The 19,503-nt window shown below is 41.9% G+C and overlaps 2 protein-coding genes across 3 annotated transcripts; one reads left to right on the forward strand and one right to left on the reverse strand.

Moving 5' to 3' along the window:
• Positions 1–300: 300 nt before the first annotated feature.
• On the forward strand, positions 301–5,005 carry AHCTF1 (AT-hook containing transcription factor 1). Of its 2 annotated transcripts, none has more exons than XM_019006178.2 (7): positions 301–636; positions 736–955; positions 1,054–1,185; positions 2,056–2,203; positions 2,289–2,436; positions 2,940–3,135; positions 4,424–5,005. In XM_019006178.2, exons 1-7 carry the CDS (start codon positions 506–508, stop codon positions 4,451–4,453), a joined length of 1,005 nt encoding a protein of 334 aa, XP_018861723.1. In that variant the 5' UTR covers positions 301–505; the 3' UTR covers positions 4,454–5,005. The 2 variants fall into 2 exon arrangements, with proteins under 2 accessions (XP_018861723.1, XP_015478602.1); XM_015623116.2 differs by having other exon boundaries at positions 305–636; positions 811–955.
• Positions 4,684–15,231, reverse strand: SCCPDH (saccharopine dehydrogenase (putative)). The gene is made up of 12 exons (XM_015623114.3): positions 14,965–15,231; positions 14,677–14,789; positions 13,801–13,881; positions 13,203–13,332; positions 11,523–11,572; positions 9,921–10,051; positions 9,246–9,363; positions 8,200–8,319; positions 8,033–8,089; positions 6,952–7,063; positions 6,025–6,106; positions 4,684–5,599 (listed from the first exon to the last, which is right to left on the reverse strand). The coding sequence occupies exons 1-12, from the start codon at positions 15,194–15,196 to the stop codon at positions 5,494–5,496; spliced, it is 1,332 nt and encodes a 443-aa protein (XP_015478600.1). The 5' UTR covers positions 15,197–15,231; the 3' UTR covers positions 4,684–5,493.
• Between the last annotated feature and the right edge of the window lie 4,272 nt (positions 15,232–19,503).

The following is a 19,503-nucleotide window of genomic DNA, read 5'->3' on the forward strand; positions in this document are numbered from 1 at the left end:
TTTGGGTACTTGAAGCGTGGAAACTGTGATGGTAGCAGGAAGATTTGAGACAAAAGACTGTAGTTGAAAGGTGACTTTTCGACCTAATAGCTCTTCTTCCTGATACTGAATGTTGTTCTTGTTGCTGTGTCCATACAAGCAATTTATTTTATAGCGTAAGTTCTCTAGTAATGTGTTTATTAAAAGCGATGTCTGTACACAGAGTTTTGTGAACTTAGCAAAATCTGAATTGCTCCTCCTAAAACATTCACTTAGTTCAGGGTGGCTGATTTTTTTTTCCTGCAAATACTGAAGAATTTTTCCTGATACGCCTTGGATCGAGTGCTTTGTTAGTGAGACATCAAAGTTTGTCTAACCCACATCCAGCCTTGCTGCAGGAAGTTTTGTCTGTGTTTGTTTGCATGGGTGTGAGTTTCTGTGGTAATTCAGCTGCTCTCAACTTGTCCAGAATTCCCTGGCCCTGCTCTTCCATCCGGCTACAATCAAGACAGTGTCATGGCAGCACATGCGGATAATTCAGTCCCTCATGTGCCAGGGAGAGCACAGGCGAGCCCTCAGGTACATCCAGATGATGAAGCCGTCGATGTCCAGCAGCAGTGAAGTGCGGCTGTTCCTCACCGTGTTGTTGTCCAACAGGTAAGGGAGTCTCCCATTGTTTTGGCACTCAGATATTGGGAAATGTGGAGGTGTGATGATCCAAATGGGGCTCCCGTCCATTTCCTTTGATCTCTGAAGGAATAGCATCACTGTGGGGCATCTCTCTGGCTCCAGTGTTCCCATTCCTTTCCATGTCCAAAACCTGAACTGCAGGTGCATGGTGGAGGCTTGGAGTCTGCTGCAGCAGCACACCACGAAGTTAAACATAGAAGAGCTGCTAAAGCACATGTATGAAATCTGTCAGGAGATGGGGCTCATGGAGGATTTGCTGAAGCTGCCCTTCACAGACACAGAGAAAGTGAGTTTGGAGAAGAAACAAAAAAGGTCTTAATTTTCTCTTTGGCAAGAGAAGAGGCAGAATCGTAATAGATGCATGAAATGTGTTATTTCTCACAGGAGTGTTTGGAGAAGTTTTTACAGGCCAAATCTGGTGTTCAGAACCGTGAATTCCTCTTAGTCCACCATCTGCAGCGTGCCAACTACATCCCTGCACTCCAGCTGAATCAGTCCATGAAGGCCAGTCTGACGGTAAGGGTAGACATCCTGGTGTTTGTGTCTGTCCGACTGATCACTTTTGATAGCCCTCAAGAAAAATCCTGCTTGGTCTTTTACACCATTCTTTGAAAGACTAGGAATAAGATCCTACATGTCAAGTTACAGCTGAACCTAAAAGCTGGCTGAAGCAATTTTACTACTGCAAACTGCTGCATGAAGTTATGAATTAAATGTTACTCCACTGAAAGTTTGTTTGCATCTGAGGAAAAAATAGGTATATTTTCGACCATCCCACCTTTTCATCCTCAGATCTGTTATATATGGTTTAGACTGCAGAAATTATCCACGTCACTTTTTTCTGTGGAGTAGAGTATGTTGTATGTCATGTCTTGTATTTTGCTTTTACCTGAGAGCAGCCTGGATGCTCGACAGGTAGAATACATGTAGTGGGGTTTTGTTGTGGTTTTGGGTTTTTTATTTTCTCAAATTATAGTGCAAGCTCTCTGATTCCAGTAGTTTCATGCTACCAATTTTATGGCATAAATTCTAAGCTATGTTTCTCAAAATACCCAAGTTAGATTTTGTGTTATGTGAACTTCTCTTAGGGATCTGATTGTGTTGGTTTTGAAAGTATGTAAGAATAAGGCCCTGAAAAGTGCTGGAGTCCTTTTATATAGGAGTTTTATGTTCTACTTTTATTCCAGTCTTCCTTGCACTTATGCAAAACTGCCAGGTGAAACTGGTGTTTGCCCCTGGGTGGAGCTTGCTGTGGCTCTATGCAGTGGATTTGTTCTCCTTTGTCTATAGAGCAAATTTAGTCCCTAGTTAGAAAGAGCAGATAGTTGTGTGCAGTGAACTTCTGGTAAATTGTGAACTTCTTGCTTTACACGTTTCCTTTGTCAGAATGATCGTGATCCTCGCTTGAGAGAGAGAGCAGTTGCCAGAAATTCTCTGTTAGACCAATATGGCAAGATCCTTCCCACAGTTCAAAGGAAGCTGGCAGTAGAGCGAGCCAAGCCGTACCGTTTGCCTTTGTCGGTCTTAAGAGAAGGTAATTTTAGAGAAGGGAAACACGATGTGCAGCTGGCCATCACTTGGATTACACAAGGCTGATACTCTTCCCTCTTGTTTTACAGTCCCAAGGCCAAAGCCTTTATCCACAGCAACAAGGCAAACTAATGCAGGAAATGTACATACAGGAACAAGTTTCATTGCTAAAGTACTGTCCAGACTTAAAGAAGCATGGCTAGGAAACAAGAAAACCAGTTTCTCAGAATATTATAAGTAAGTAGCTTTTTCACAAAGTTTAGCCTTGTTCTGTGTTTTTGAGGGGAGAGAAAAAGGACAAGAGAAATTTGTTTGAATTATGTTAGTGTCTTGGTGAGAAGGTACATATGAATACAGCTTTGCTTTGCTTTTTTGCACATAAAACATGTAACATTTGAGACACAATTCATCCTAAGTAATACTTGGAGAAACATATTTTTCTGCTATGATAATCTTAGTTATGCAAATACATGTATTTACATTATGGGACATGTGCTTACAGAGTTTAAGACAGCTGAAACTAAAGCTTTGACTGCCACCAAGCTGTTGGTGTACAGACTTTGATAGACAAAAAGTGCCTGACACTTTCATGTGGGCCTGATATGTCATCCCAGCACTGAGGGTTCATCTGTATTTCTTGTTCACTGAATGTTTTTGTTCTGCAGTATCTGAGATGATCACGGCATGCTTTGTTTCATTTATTTATTGGTGTTCCTAGTTTAAAATGTGTATTTTAACAGGTTGCTGGATTTGGTGGTTCGTCCTGTTTCTTCCTGCACTGTGGCACAAGAGGAGAGCCGGCAGTCTCCGTGCAGGGCTTCTACTTCTTCTGTGACATCCAGCCCCCTGAGATCAAATACACATCGCTCCAGCTCCCAAAAGAATCTGCGAAGGGCATCAGAATTGAATTTACTGGAAACTCCTCTTGTGGTCAAGGTTTGTATTTTAAAAAGTCAGTAGCAGCCAACCAAACCAAAAGCTTGTGAGCTTTGTTTAAGATTAAATCCCTGGATTCAAATTGTGAGATATTTTTAGCATGCACGTAGTTATGCTATGCACAGTCCTTTTCAAAGCAGTGAAATAGGAACAGAAGGAAAGTTTAGTTTTCAATTAATTGCAGTGTTCACCTTGTCCCACAGCTTTGAGAAATACACTTGTTTTTATTACATGGAACAAAACAAGTTGAACCTGAACTTTTCAATCTATACTTAGCAGCTTAAAGTTGCAATTTGTGGCTTAACCATAACAGTATTTAAGTGCTGAATAGCTTTGTGTAGTTTGACTTCCACTTTTACAACCAAGAACTGCATGCTTCAGACTCTTAATCCAGTCAAATGAATGACAACTAAGCAATGTCAGTGATGTCAGTCTCTGTCATATTCAGTGATGACTCTCAGCATGATAAGCAGTAGTTTTGCTTATCAGTTGTTTGTGTTAAACTGTATTTCCAGTCACTGGCATCAAACTGTTACCATGCAAGGCAGTAACACCTGATATGGGCTTTTTGCTTTTGCTTACCCAAATGAAATCATTGCCATCTCCCTCAGTTATAACCTTTTTCTTGTTATGAAATATCATCTATACTACTGAACTAGCTTCATCCCTCTAACTCTTTCAATATTGTAAGACATTTCTGACCCAGGAAGACCTGAACAGTGCTACATGAAGAGATGTATTTTTACAGCACTTTACAGTCCTTCTGTCTTGTGTGCAGATTGATTAATTAGTGCAGAAATAAGCTGTGGCTGTTGCTCTGTTGGCTGGCATCTGGAATACAGTAATTGAAAATGCTGCCATGTGGAGTAATGGTTGTGTGCCTTTTAAAAGAGCAGTGCAGAAACTGCAAAAATTACTGGGATAGAAGAGAACATTGTAGAGAACAAGATGGTATATTCTTGTTTCTTCAGGAAATTTGAAAAATTAACTTTCTGTTGTCATGACTGAAGTTTTTTGTTTATTGGGGACCCAATTGTATTTCACCCTGTTGGAGGGCAAATGGTCAGTTCTGAACAGATATATCAGAAACAGATATGCACACAGGGACTGAACTGATCCCTGTGCCTCAAACACAAACTCTCAGCTGTAAACTAGTACAGAGTAGGTACGTATGTTTCACATTCAGGGGTGAGCAGAAAGGAAAAGCAGCATTTCAGTGTTTTCATCTAGCTCAGAGTGAAATTAGTCTGTACTGAATAAATCATTGACAGATATCTTTTAACTTTAGGTTATTGAAGACAGTGCGGTGACAGCATAAACTTGAGAAGCAGCACCTAAAACACCACCTTATAGTGAACTACATCCATAAAGCATTCTTAATACAGCTATGATACTATAAAGCATCAATTTGTAAGTGATTTGCCTCAGAATACTAAAGGGGAAGGTGATGCAGCTGAGGGAGATAGAGACTTCCATGACCTTTATGTATTTCAGAGTAATTTTCATTGTTTTTACAAGTTCTACTGATAGAACAAAAAAAAGCCTCTACACAGAAACAAAATTTAATGTATTCAAACTCCTGAAAATCATGAAGGCTGCCTTTCAAATATTCCTGTGACTCAATTCTTCCATTGCCCACAAATACAAACCCAGAAATCAGACAGCAGGACAAGACACTCTCATAATTCTTATAGTAACGGCAAAAACCAGGCTCATCAACCACAGTAGCGAGTAGTGTGAAACATGCCAGTGCACCCAGAACCTGGATCACATCAGGTCAGATTCCAAAAACAATCAACAGAACAAGCCTCCTTCTCTACAGAAGCAAAAGCACAATACAGTTCATGACTACTTACCTAACTACAGAAAGTAGATAGATCTGCACTAAGAACAATTATTAAATAAAGGAAAGATTAATTGAAGATGTTAATTAAGACATATACCAAGCACACATGAAGGGTAACTAGTAGCTCCGTCTGCTAAGGCACTTGTGTTCCCAGGCTGCCTGCTTTACATAGTTGCAGAATGGGGCAAAGCAAGGCAGCTATGGTTACTTGTGAAGCAGATGCTATAGTGGGTCCATGAAGTAGGAACTTAGATGAAGGAGATTAAAATTCCAGAATTAGTACCCAAGAAGTTAACAATTTAATATGTTGGTGAATTAACACTCAATACCCACCCTTTAGTGGTTTGCTCACTATAGCAAAACCTATTATAGCTTTTAATTCTTTTTTCTTCTGTTTCTGCTGCAAACAATAGCACAGTGAAACTGTTTTATGATTAGGCCCTTGCAGCCAAATGAGTTTTATTAGAGTTAGACCCAGGAAAGGTGTTAGTTCATACAGTTACATTTTGACTTCAGACTTCAGGCTTGCTAATAACAGAGAACTCAACACCACGCTTGTTGAGGCGATCGATCAGTTTTGTTTTGGAGAAGGCGGCTCCTGGAGAATATACACCACCCCTGTTAGTGAAAATCAAAAAGGAAAAACATTAGTGGCACAGTGATTGAGGGACACCTTTCTCTGAAGCTAGAGATGCACTTCCCTGCCTGCCTAAGAAAGAAAAAGCCGCTTTATCTGAGAAGAGAATGGGTTAGGAATTTGGCAGGGTGATTATACCCATAGGTTAATTTCTGCATCCAGAAAGCACTATAGAAAACCACTTTATTAACTAAACATAAAGACACTGATGCAAAGGCCTGACTAAAAGCCTATGACTACCATCTGTTCAAACTGGTGGGCTGGTGAAGAGAAAGTGGCTTTAAATCAGCCAGTTAGGTGAGGTAACACAAATCCACAGGATTGATTAACTGTATTTTCAAAGAGAAACATTTGCACACAGTAGCTTTAAGGGAGAGCAAGCTGCTCAGCATGGGAAGGTACTTACCGTTTAGGCAGAGAAGCTGCATCTTCCAGAAGAGACAGACCTGCTTGAACCATTGCAATTGGTGTAGCAATATACCCAGGCTCTGACAAAAAAAATAAACCAAAGCAAAACCCCCCAGTGAAATACAGTGTGTTGAAATGTAGAATGTAATTCTGCTCTTCCCTACAGCATTCTGAAGAATAATGTCTTTGGCAATGAAACAGCTTTTTCCCATTTAAGAACAGCTTTTTTTACCTAGTAACCAGAGCAAGAAGCAGGCGAAATCCTTAAGATCTAATCCAGAAAAATACTGCTTCACATAATGGCATCTGACCATGCAACTGTGAGTGACCATATCATGGTGCTCAGAGGGCTCTCTGACACAGCAAGAGCTTTCCCCATCCTGTGCTTAAATTCAGAATTTTACCATGAAAGACTTGCATTCTGCCACATCTCTATTATTTAAAGAAGCTATGCTACAATAACTCCTTTCTGAATATACATTCTTGCTCTCTCCAAACTTCAGGTATTATCTCCCCTCAAGGAATGACCAGAACAAAAGTATGTGATAGTTAGAAATTATACCACACCAGACCTGTTTAAGTTCTCTCAGGGAACTGGAAATAAACAAAGTACTGAGTAGTCTAGGCTGTAACAACTAAAAACTATCCCTAAAGCCCTCTTCCTTCAATAGGTCTTCTCTGCATAAATGAAAATTAAACCAAGAAAAGTCAGAGGAAAGAGAATGACAAGAATGCAAGTGAACTGGCTATTTCAAAAACCAGGTCACAATGAATTCTAGCATCCAAATTAATACACTGTAAAGGTTGTTGGCTTTGTTCATGCTGCAAGTGCTTCTCAAGGGTGAAAGGAAAAGCAGTGCAATCATTAATATATTTTAGAGCAGGGAATGGTAGGCAGTAACAGTCAGCTGCTACTAACACATACCTGGTCCTTTCACTTCAGTGCAGATCTTCACATTTGGTTTGCCATTCTGGGGATCTTGTCCCTCACTATAACCCTCACCAAAAAAAGTCATTGTAAAAGAGGTTCCATCCATCTGCAGTGGACAAGAAAAGCATAGTCACCGAAAGAGAAACTGGTTGCTACCAGAAAAGCACAAGTAGTAGATATAAGTATCCAAATTCTATATATAGAATCCTGCCAAACACTGTAATCTATTTAAACATGAGAGGAGTTATTTTGAATTACTGCTTAAAAGGTATAGTCTAAATTTTTAATTGCTTCCACTTTGTTGGCACTGTCCTTGTACTGAAGTCTGTTTGTTCTCTCAGTACTTTAAGTCCTGGATTTTTGCTAATCAGTCTCCCTTGGTCATCATCTTTGACAGAGTGCTCTGAGCCATCCACGGGAATACATCAGGCCCAGCAACATTATCCATTTATTCCTCATTGGAGTTACACCTGCTTTGATGTTTAAGACCAAAAGGCATTATTTAAATACGCAATAACTATCTGAACAGGCACACACAACATGTGTTTGGGCCTAGTAGGGAAGCTGTATGAGGGGCAGCTGAGGTCACTTGGTCTGTTCAGCCTGGAGAGGAGGAGACTGAGGGAAGATCTCATTGCAGTTAGAGCTTCCTTGTGGGAGGAAGAGGAAGGGCAGGCACTGATGTCTTCTCTGTGGTGCCCAGTGACAGAACCAAAAGAAATGGCCTGAAGTTGTGTCAGGGGAGGGTTAGGGTGGATATAAGGAAAAGATTCTTCACCCAGAGGATGGTTGGGCAATGGAACAGGCTCCCCAGGAAAGTGGTCACAGCACCAGCCTGACAGATTTCAAAAAGCTCCTGGACAACACTCTCAGGGACATGGTGTGACTCTTGGGGTGTCCTGTGCAGGGCCAGGAACTGGGACTTTGATGATCCTTGTGGGTTCCTTCTAACTCAGAACATTCTGTGATTCATTTAGAAATTATTTCTTTGAGGCTAAGCAGTTGACTCTGAATTTCTATTCCCCCTATATAAAACAAATGTATTCTGTAACTGTGGTAGGAAACAGTCAGTCACCTGCTTCTGGGTTGGTCCTTTCTTTGTGAAGCGTCCAGCAGAGAAAAATTCCGGGTACTGTAGAGGAGAGAAAAAAAGAAGACAAAAAAAAGACCAACAGTAAATTAGAGGGGGAAAAAAAAAAGATATCTCCAAACACTAAGTTGTCTTCTGTTTTAAAAACTTACTTTCGTCAGAAGTTTCCTTCCAAAGTTAAACTTCACCAGAAGAAGAAATAACATGCCCATAAACATCAGCTTGATAACAGAGCCAAGACCACCTATAGTCACATAAGCGCCATACTGGACCTGAAGCAAGAATGTATTTTCAGTGACGGGATTTACATTGCTTTTTTTCATCAAATGATTTTTATAAATCAATCTACCCCCTAAGCAAGATTCAGTTGTTTCATACAACATATATCAGTGTAAATAGGGCCTTGAACAATTGTCTTAGTTCTAAGGAACTGTTTGAAGAATGCTTCACTTTCTCATTCATTCTGGGAAGACAATGTAACTACAGAGTGAAGAGGGAGCAGACATGGTAAACAAGAACAGAAAACTTTACAGAAAGATGTGTTTTGGTATCAAAATTCAGCTTTCTTTCCTAGACCTTCCTTTGTGTTTTTCTTAAAGAGAAACTGAAACAGCAATGGCAAGCCTTTCTCATTTGTAGCTTCCAAGCATATTTTTAAAGCACCATCTCACCCACATCACGTTAGTGATGCCTGTGATTCTGCACAGCAGTAACACAGATTGTTGGTGCTCATGTCCTCTCAGGAAATTAAGGAAAACAAAAATTAATCATCTTTTCCATCACCATTACTTCACACTGCTTTTACTCTGCACACTGGAGACCCAAGCATCAAAGAAATCTTAAGATATAAATGCAGCATATGAATTCTTTATCAGAATATTTACTACACTATCCTGAGCTGGCTATAGCTACCGTTTATGACAATTATGATGCTTTTAGAAGCTCTGCTGATAGAACAAGGAAAGTCTCTGCACAGAAACAGAATTTAATACATTTATCATGAAGGCTACCTTTCAAATATTTCTGTGACTCAAGGTTTCTATTCCCTACAAATACATACCACCCAGGAGAACCTGACAAGACAATCTTGTAACTATTGTGTTAACAGCCAAAGGCAGGCTGATCAGCCACAGTCTCAAGTAGCATGAAACAGGCCAATGCACATGGAAGACTCAGTTTACAGATAACAGTAACTTACAGGTGTTTGCTGCAACTCAGTGTGCAAATAACGCTGAGTCCTTTTCACAACAGAACCATCAGATCCCATGAATGTAAGGCAGTACTCCTTGAACTCTGGACTGTAAAACAAAAATCCTCTGCAAATGAAAAAGAAAATTAAGTCAGAAAAAAAATGTTCCAATCTTCACACAAACTGAAAGAAACTGACCATAATGGCCTTACCATTACCAGTTTGCTCTCATGAATTTTTGTGGCATTATCTCTTTTCACTGAATGCAAGCAATTCTAAATATATCCCTGCCTCATTCAAAATTCAAAACATATATATCACTAAATATAATTCACTGTATGCACTGTATCAAGGATTAATTTAATAATCAATATAATAGCCTTTTTATTTTTTCCCTCCATTCTACTAATCAATTCTGAAATCAAAAGTTTCCCATGGCATTTGAAAGCCCTTTAGAATGTGCTAATTTTGAGACCCAGTAAATGCTGGGACATGTTCTCTTTTCAGTAAGATATGAACAAATCAGTAAAACTGAGTTTATCTTCAATTCTACTGGATAAGCATCTGTGTTCATACTATACTAAAGTCCTAAATGCATCTTTTTAATATTTAATACTGTAGAAATCTGTATCATAAATACTGGAACTTTTAGGAGACCACATATTCCACATCTTATGCTTATACCTTTTTTTAAGCTTTGCACCAACTACTGGAACAGGGGCATATCCTATCTGTTTTCGAAGCCTCTTCAGGTTGTCTTCATCTGCAAGGCCATAGACAGCTGACTTCCAGGTCCCATCATGTACACCAACACCCTTGTGGCATAGCATGAAACAGTAATTAGTTTGGTATTTAAAGGTCTCATGGATTATTTAAATAATTATATTAGAATCACTACATGTATTACAATTACTACATATAAATGTTATGATGATAGTATATTGAAATGGTGTGGGATGACCCTGGCTCACCAAGACACTCTATAATGCTCCTCCTCCTAGCTAAGATAGGGAGAGGAGAAAATAAGATGGAAAAATCCCTTGTGTGTCAAGATAAAGACAATTTAATAAAGCAAAAGCTGCACATGGAAGCAGAGGTGTAGTAGTAACAAAGGCCTCCCCACCCCCATACCCCCACGCTTCTCCTCCTTTCCCTTAGCCTTTCTTGCTGAGCAGAACTCACACACAGTATGGAATATCCCTTTGGTCAGTCTGGGGCAGCTCTCTGGGCTCTGTTCCCTCCCAGGATCTTGTCCACCCCAGCCTATGAGGTGAGGGGCGGGAATGCTGCAGAGACAGCCTCAGTGCTGTGCCAACACTGCTCAGCAGCAGCCAGAACACTGCTGTGTTACTGACACTTTTGTAGCTGCCACACAAAGCACAGCACTGTGAGGGCTGCTGTGGGGAAGTGAACTCCAGATCAGCCAGACCTGACACAATCTCCACCCCTCCTTCCACATGATCTGCAACATACATTAAATTCTGTGGGTCCTGAATATATCTGTAGCTCTTCTAACCAGCTCAGTGTAGTTAATTCTCATTATCAAAATCCCTTCTTACCAACACTTTGAATTTATGCTATATATTTAAACATATGTTTTCATACCCAACATATATATTTATATATTCCCCTTAAGTATCCCCCATTCCTTAACAGACAGATACTCTACTCTCCCATTCAGCCCATTCCATGGGCTTCCTCCACTCCTCCAGATGTTTTTAAGAACAAAAATGGTTTGTAAGGCAATGTAGGTGCTCATGCCAGGAGCAGTAGTGTTTGGTTGCTGGGCATCGAGATTGGCTTGGATCATTGTTGCATTGTTTTAACAACAACATTAGAATTATTACCTATATTATACATTATTACAATTACTACATAGAGGTATTGTCATTACATGCATTGAAGTACATTGAAACAACTCTCCCTCCACCAACACACAAAAAACCCAAACAGCCTAAAACTAGGACTACTAGCAATACACTGTGGACCAGTTGCAGTTTCACTTGTGTAAGAATCCTTCCCACATCTCTGCAAAAGCAAAATAATTCCTGGAACAGTTTACCAGAGCAAAGTGTAGGTAGACAGCCCTGCAAACATACCTTACAAAAGGGTGTTTGCTTAGGATGCTTTTAGTAGCTCCTAAAGAATGAAGTTCTTAGACTTATCATCAAAGACCTGCCAGCTTGCTCCTTGGTCTGACTTAATGTAGCAACAGTTTATTCTGATGGGCTATGGTGATGCTATCACAAATACTCCTGAGTTTCAGGAAGGTAGAGACCAACTAACCTCAGGCCCAGATTTCACTGACAGGAAACTCTCAACAGCAGTTAAGGTACCTGTAAGGGAAGGAAAGACATTATTTGGCACACAGTCATTACTCTGCAAAGATAGAGAACACTCTGGTAGACTCAAACCAGCAGGCTGCTGACATCATCAGCTGAAAAAGCAGAGTTACATCCTTCTCTCAAAGCAAAATAATATAACATTAAGACACACAGCTATTTGAGTTAGCAAATATTACATTTCTTGTGTAAATTAATTCAATACAAGTCACTAGTATTATCTCTATTAATTTTTTCCATTTCTCTTATCTAGTTAATGTAAAAAAATTCCTTTGAAAAAAATAGGAAAGTAATATTAAAAAGCACATTTAGTTTTCCTCCAAGTTTCAAAATAAAGGATGATGAGAAAGCTAACATGAACATAAAAATTTTGGTGCACCCAAAATAAAAAAATACCCACCACTGAAACAAAACAACCCTCAACCCCCTCCCCCCCAAAACACACAAAATATCCCGAAATATTTAATTTCAGCATAGCTTAAAATAGTGTTTTGCAAAGAAAGCTTAGTTCGATGAACAGCAGAACAACACCTTACCTCCAAATTCTGATTTGTTTTGCTTTGCTTAGCTCTGAGATTGGAAAACTGTATTTGTATGGATAAATTTCAATATAGCAAGCAACTGGATAGACAGGGGTAATGCCATAAAGTCAAAATAGGACGAGATAAAAGACATCTTTATTCAAAACAAGTATCAAACATCAAATTACAACCTCATGAACATTCAGATACTCATTTCCATGCCTTGTTTCTCCTCCAGTCAGATCTGAATTGAGGTTTCTTCAACTGAATGCTGATTCCAATGTAAACCAATCCCATTTAGCAGCCTTTTTAATAGTCCATAAAAGCAAAACATTTGGATACTCTTATAGGCCCTCCCAACTGAAAGTCAGACCTGATGAATAGAGTATCCTCATCTGGGATCAGGATCAAATACTATTTACATAGAATTAAATCCTCTCACGTATTTTCTTAAATATACTTCTCTTTCAGTTACCCTCTAGCTGCTATTAAAGTAAAAAGCACTGCATGGCACTGTCCTGCTACTTAGACTCACACAACAGCTTCTCAGAGCTTGTAGTTGAAAAAGGAAACTTGGGAAACCTGATTTCCCCCTAATCTGTGGAGCCCTTCCCACTGTCTCTTCCCTACAAGATTCTCACTGCACAAGAGGCAGGGTGCTGAAGCTGCCTAGGGACATCCACACATTGGCGGAGCAGTCTGCTGCTCACAGCCAAACATTCTGCCCTCTCAGATTCACAGAATATTCCGAGTTGGAGGAGATCCACGAGCATCATCGAGCCCGACCCTTAAGTGAATGGCCCCACATGGGGATGGAACCCACAACCTCGGTGTTATTAGCACCATGCTCTGAACAACTGGGCTCATCACAGGGCCCTGTCAGTGAGCAACATGACCATGAATCCCTCCCCTACCCAGTGACCCATCCAATGGGAATGTGACTTTAAATTTCTAACACATTTGGTTGAGACTGGTTACCTGGTAAAGGCAGGAAAAAAGAGACACTGACAGAGTTTCCACAGGACTACTGCTGCTTTAGGAAATGGGATGACAGCATAATCTGCATTCCCTTTTCACCATAAAAATGCACTTATTCCAGTCACCTTTCAACTTGTCTTTAGTGTACAGTACTCCCATATCCGCTGGTATGGAGTCAAAGCCACAGCTTCCAACGATATACACTCCCTTTTCTGCAGCTTTTTCATTGTATTTCAGGTACATTCCTTCCAGAAACTGAAACACAGCCAGAACAAATATTTTAAGTTGAAGTTCATTCTTAGCCATACCCAATACTAGCCATCAGTGCTTCACTGTCACATCATAGCACCTTCCATGCTTTAAACCACTTACAAGTATCTTTGACAAATACATATGCCTCCCGGTCAGTAATATGAAAGTTTCACAGCAGTGAGAAAAGAAGTACAAAATTCCTATGCAGAATCACAACAGAGTCTCGAAGCAGAATTCAGCAATTTGGGACTTCTACAGGGAACCAAAGAGGCTCCTATCTTAAAAGCAAGAAAACTATACAACTAAGTATAGTGTACTTTAAAATAATTACTGCATCTTAAAATCATAGATCTGGAGTCAGAATTTGTTGTCATGTCCAGAAACATTAGCAGAAGCATGAAGCATATTAAACAAACACTCCTTTTGCAGAGCCTTGATTATATAAGGTAGTGTTTTTTTACTATCACATACCTGGGGCTCTCCACTAATGTCAATGCAGCTTGCACCATTTTCAACACAAGCTTCTACCACAGGTTCTCCAAAGAATCTATACTATAGAAGGAAAGAACACCAGATGTAACAAAAGAAAACCCACACACAACATCTCACCCAGTGTGCTTTACCTAAAGTACATCTCTGCAATAAAAGTGAACCTCAGCTATCGATTTTTCTAAGTGGGGCTAAAATGCAACAACACTTCTATTTATTGGGACTGTGGGGAGAAGAAAACATAAACTTCACTGCTGATAATGGAGCTTGCTGCATAGTACTGCACCTGACTAATGTCATAAAATCAGATCACCAAGACCAACTGAATACTGCCACTAATTTCACTTTACACTTTATGCACTCGACATATTCTCTTTAAAAACTCTGAATTTCAAAGAGATGCCCATTACACAACTTCCACCTCGCACACTTTGATGCTCTCTGAATGCGCTGCAAATTCTGCCACTGTAAGTTTTAAAAGGGCCAAGTGCTTCTGGCAGCAAGCCCGTGGGCCCCTTTTCCAGCTCCATGTTTAACCCCAGCACCGCTGATATTTTGGCCCAACCCAAAACGCTGGGCCAGTCTTTACCACCAGTATCTTAGGCTGCCTGTGAAAGACTGAAAACCAACACGGCTGTATTTCAATGCGGAGACCTGTCCTGAACCGCACCACCTGCGATGGCGGTGGGACATCCTCCAGCCACTGCAGTACGCGTCTGTACTTGGAACACCGGGCTCGAGTTCCAAGAGCTGCGCTGTTTCTGCGCGGCCACCCGCAGCCCAGGCGCGGCCCCGGAGGAGGAGGAGGAGGAGGAGAAGGCCGCGGGGACACCGCCCTGCCCGCATCCCCGCACTCACCGGGCCCACGCAGTTAAGCACCAGCCGGGTCTGCCTCGCCATGGTGGCAAGCGAGTCCGCGTCGTCCACATCGCAGAGCAGCACACCGACCTCCTCCCCGGGAGCCGCCTTCCCTGCGCACCGGAGACCGCCGTCACCGACACCGCTCCGCCCGGGACGAGCCCCCTCCTCCCCGGCGCAGCGCCGGGGCTCGCCCCGCTTCGCTCCTCAGTCCTTCCCCGCACCCCCGACCCGCTGGGCCTCCCCGGGCAGCGGCGCTGCGCCCCCCGCCCCGGCCGCGGCCCGTACCCAGCCGCTCTGCCGCCCGCTCCAGCACCGCCCGCAGCTTCTCGCGGCTGCGTCCGGCCACGGCCCAGCGCAGGCGGCCGCCGCACAACTGCCCCTCGCCGGCCGCCGCCGCCGCCGCCGCCCGCGCCACCTCCTCCACCACGAACTGTCCGGTGAAGCCCGAGGCGCCGAACACCACAATGTCGTAGAGCCGCCCGGCCCCGGCCGTCATAGTGCCACTGGTGGCCGCCATGGGGCGAGCAAGGCGAGTAGCCCTCCTACTGGCGGCGGCGCCGGGCAGCGCTGGCATTACGGCCCCGCTCCGCTCCGCCCCTCCGGCCCCGTCCCGCCCCGCGCCCCCCTCGGGCTGCGGCGGTGCCCGCCCGGCCCTTGCGCGGCGGGAGCGGCCTGTGCCCGACCTGAGGTGGCGCGGAGGGAGCTGCGCACCGTGCGGGAGGAGAGAGAGGTGTGCCAAGGTACGGCCGATAGGCCTGGAGCTCAGCGACATTCATAGCGAGAGGCCACCATAGAATCGTGGGATGGTTTGGGTTGGAAGGGACTTAAAGATCGTCTCGTTTCAGCCCCCTGCCATGGGCAAGGACACCTTTTACTCGACCAGGTTGCTCAGAGCCTCATCCAGCATTGAACCCCTTCAGGGATGTGGCATCCACAACACCACTGAGCAACCTGATCCAGAGCCTCACCTCTCTTACAGTAAAGGGTTTTCCCCTAATAGCCAGTCTAAACCTACTCTCTTTCCATTTGCACCCATTCCCTCTTTTCCTGTCACTACATGCTCTTCTGAATAGTCTTGGCCCAGGCTGCAATTAGGTCATGCTGGAATCTTCACTTTTCCAGGCTGAACAATCCCAATCCTCTCAGCCTTTCCTCATAGGAGAGGTGCTTCATCCCTCTGAACACCTTGTTGGTCCTACTCTGGGTCACAACTGTTTGGTCCCAGAGCAGACATCCTGTCCCACGATGAGCCTGGCTCTTTGTTACGAGCTCCTGCTGTAGGCATTTCAGCACAGGTAATACAGGTGGTCAGAAGACTGTTACTAATAAAGATGAGAAATTTAATGACCTAGAAGTAAAACGAAACACTGTTCCCCCACAATTGCAGCAATCATTTATGTTTTGCTCAACAACAGAAGCAGAACAACACAAAATGTGATGTTCCTGTTGCGGCAGGGAGAACCAGTGGCCCTGCAGACACACTTCAGTATGGAACATCCATGGCTGCATGGAGCGGTGAGGCCAAGTTATCTGTGTTTTTCATGGCCAGGCTGCACACCTGAATTCCAGAGGCTTGCACAAAGTCACATGGGAAGCAGCCTCATGAATCCTGCTCACTGGCCCTTTTTCTCAGGAAGCACCTACGGTATCTAAATTGTTCAACAGAAGCCTGTCTAACCTGTTTTAAAACCTCCAGTGATAGATGCTTTCATGCCATTCCTCAGGCAGCCTCATCCTGCATTTGTTATAAATATGGCTGGAGACAAGAAACTAGATCTTCAGATCTTGTAGTTTTAGCACCATATTATTTCTCTTGTTTCTTGAGGATATTGGCAAAAGATTTAATCCCTGAGGAGTATATAAAAAGATGCTGCTGAGCTGGAAGCTACCATGTATCTTCTTAGTGTTTATTAAAAAGAATAATTTGATTTTTTTTTTTCCTTACAGGCCGCTTTGAACATACATTTATCCTGTTCTCTTCTGAACTATCTTCAGCTGTTTTTCTTTTTTTGGTAACATAATGTCCACTACTAGTCCCCACATTCACCCTGTGAGTCCTAAATCAATTGAGAAGGTTGTGTGATAGGCTGGAATTTGCATCTGTTTCTACATAACTCAAACGTTTGCCTTATTTTTTTCTTTTTCAAGTGTCATATTGTTGCTGCACCTGCAGGTCATGATCTGTTCCACCTCAGAGGCTTTTTCAAATTACTGCAGCCTAACCAGTCTTTTCCCATCTCAGATTTGTACTGAAGAGTAATGACCTTTCTGAAGATATGCTTAACATCTCATCTCCAAGGCAGCAGATCCTCTCCTCCAAGCATCAGTTCCAACTCCTTGAGTGGTGCTGGAGCAGTTGTTCATAGGCCTACACCATCAGCTGTGTCAGTGAAACAACTCAGTCTAACAAAAAACAAAGAGTGGGGGAGGGAAGGACAAAGACTTTCTTGTGCTCCTTTTTAATTCAGATAATTTTGTTGATCTGATTTACAGAGCAACCCTGCAAAACCAGTTTCTTGTGTATGAGGTCACTGAGCATCTCTTAATCAAGCTGCCTCTACTACTTTCTTCTCCTTCCTACACACCAGGATAATTTCCATTTGTGCATACAACACTGTGGAACTCCTCTGAGCTACTTCGCTCTTACACTCAATTTTTTCTCTTCTGCCACCAATTGTCAAAGCAAAGTCTTCTTTGAGGACACTGGTTTTGGTCTCCCATTCTCTTTTCTCTCTTGCAAAAATTTTGAAAAAACTTTGCAACAATAAACACTAGATAATTTCCCTCTAATTTGAAGTTAACAATTTTTTTTTTCAGACTTTTAAAATTATTCAGTGACAAGAGACTGTAATAAATCTGCAGATTTGCAGAGGGATCCTGCCGTAGTTTGCAGGGCTGGCTGGGATCCTCACCCTGCTTTCTTCATCCCTTTGCTTCAGATGTTTCTCTCTCTTGCCCACTCCTTCTCCACATTATCTCCCAGAAAACAAGGCAATTTATAAACCTAATTCTGACTCAACCATTTGTTAAGAATCAGGACTGCACAAGCCTCCTTGGACCATATGTATTTGACAAGACCTTCATTGTGTAGTTAGGCAGAGGCTTGGCAAGCACAAGCTTGCATGCAGTGCTGAGTGCCCTGTCTCCTCTTGATGACAGAAACATTACACCAAATTGGGCAGACCTACCCTGTTTATCAATCCACAACTCTCAAGATTTCACCTGCTCTTTCAATGTCAGCTGTGTTTCTCTAAAACACAGTGCTGGAGCAAGATAACTCATATAAATTGCAGCTTACACAAGAAAGAAATCAGGGCTTAAGAATTGCAGAAGGACAAGAAACAAGCAGAGGGCTATCAAAACATGTGGCAAACCTAGGGTTGTTTTTTTTTCCTTTTTGTTTGCATAAAGTATCACTCTGGTAGCTCAAAGTAATTTTTTTCTTAGGAGAGCTCAGTTTGGCAAGTTGAAGAATTCTGTATGCAGTTTTACTCCAGCTCTCTGAATAAAAAGAGAACAAAATTCTAAGTCTCTAAGCCAGTTTCCATTCCTGCCTTTGAACTAACAAGTAGGCAGGTAGGTTTCAAAACAGCAAACATCAAGGTAGGTGATGTTAGGGTTCAGATTTTAAGTGGGAGACTTAAAGCTGACTTGACTAAAGGCAAAGGTTAACCTGTCTCCATAGTTAGTATCACTAATGTGGGGTTGCAAAAAATATTCTGTGGGAAAGCAGTGGGATGATTTACAGTTTTTCCTTGTCCAATAGGAAGACAAGAAATGTCAGATCTGCTGCCAAGTGCAGTTCTGCAAAGGAGGTTCTGACCTGAATCAGCTTCAGAAACTCACCAAATAAAAAGATACTGCTGTTTCTTTTAAAATTTTATTTCTCATATTTGAAGGTAGGGTTTTCTTCCCATGTGTATCTGCATATAGATACTTCAGGATTTCAGTGCTTTAAAGCCTCCTTTAGCTAGATGGATTCAGTCTAAAACATCTTTAACTAGAGGTCCCTGCTGGTTTCTTTGGGATAGAAGAGCATGCAAGTGAAACACACAACACTCCCATGTGTGCTTTGCTATATCTTTTCGAATTCCTGAAATTAAATGGGCTTGCCTCCCTTTGCTAGCTTCTTCTGTTCCATCTGGAGCATCTGACAGAAGCTGAGGAATCTGCACCAGTATTTATAAAAGCACCCATATGCACCTTCATTTCATGCAGCAGTTGTTCTAATAAACTCCTTTATATCAATATTTATATATTTCTTGGACACCAATATTTGTGGTAAAGTTTTTTATATAAATTTATAATTTTAGGGCACTTTTTGTTTACTAAAGTGGAAATGCAGATGTTCTATTATTGCTATTTTTAGTTAAAATAATACTAAGGTAGCAGAGAGAGTGCAGTATTATATCATTATACAATGCTCTATGAAGGCAGTTTTTTTAAACATAATTGTCATGTACCTCCAAGGATGAAATAAGATCGTTTTCTTGCATAATTGCAAAAGTTACTATGGAACATAAGAAAAATAGACCATAAGTGTAGGCAGAGGTGTTGGGAAATAAGGTTGATTAACAATGCATGGATAAATCACAGGGTATGAAGAGTTATGTGGGTGAGTATAAAAGGGATTTAGAAAAAGAAAAAGCAAAAAGGCACGCATCTCTGTACCTGCTACAGTTGCTACAGTTACTCACTACTTAGACTGTGAGAACAAGAGTTTCTGGAACAAAGCCCACAATTTTTAGTGCTATCTTATCCTTAATTTGTGCAGATTATTACTTTATAATCAAGAGGCAATTGGCTCCAAAATGCCAGCCCATA

This window comes from Parus major, chromosome 3 (assembly GCF_001522545.3).
Source record: "Parus major isolate Abel chromosome 3, Parus_major1.1, whole genome shotgun sequence".
NCBI classification, from domain to species: Eukaryota; Metazoa; Chordata; class Aves; order Passeriformes; family Paridae; genus Parus; species Parus major.

Coding starts and splice junctions, on each gene's coding strand:
- AHCTF1 (XM_019006178.2), top strand. CDS start 506: ATGCGGATAATTCAGTCCCTCATGTGCCAGGGAGAGCACAGGCGAGCC. Junction 1,186..2,055: donor CCATGAAGGCCAGTCTGACG/GTAAGGGTAGAC, acceptor TTCCTTTGTCAG/AATGATCGTGATCCTCGCTT. Junction 3,136..4,423: donor AAACTCCTCTTGTGGTCAAG/GTTTGTATTTTA, acceptor TTTTAACTTTAG/GTTATTGAAGACAGTGCGGT.
- SCCPDH (XM_015623114.3), bottom strand. CDS start 15,196: ATGGCGGCCACCAGTGGCACTATGACGGCCGGGGCCGGGCGGCTCTAC. Junction 8,320..9,245: donor CTGAGTTGCAGCAAACACCT/GTAAGTTACTGT, acceptor TTCTTGCTTCAG/GTCCAGTATGGCGCTTATGT. Junction 6,107..6,951: donor CACTGAAGTGAAAGGACCAG/GTATGTGTTAGT, acceptor TTTTTTTGTCAG/AGCCTGGGTATATTGCTACA.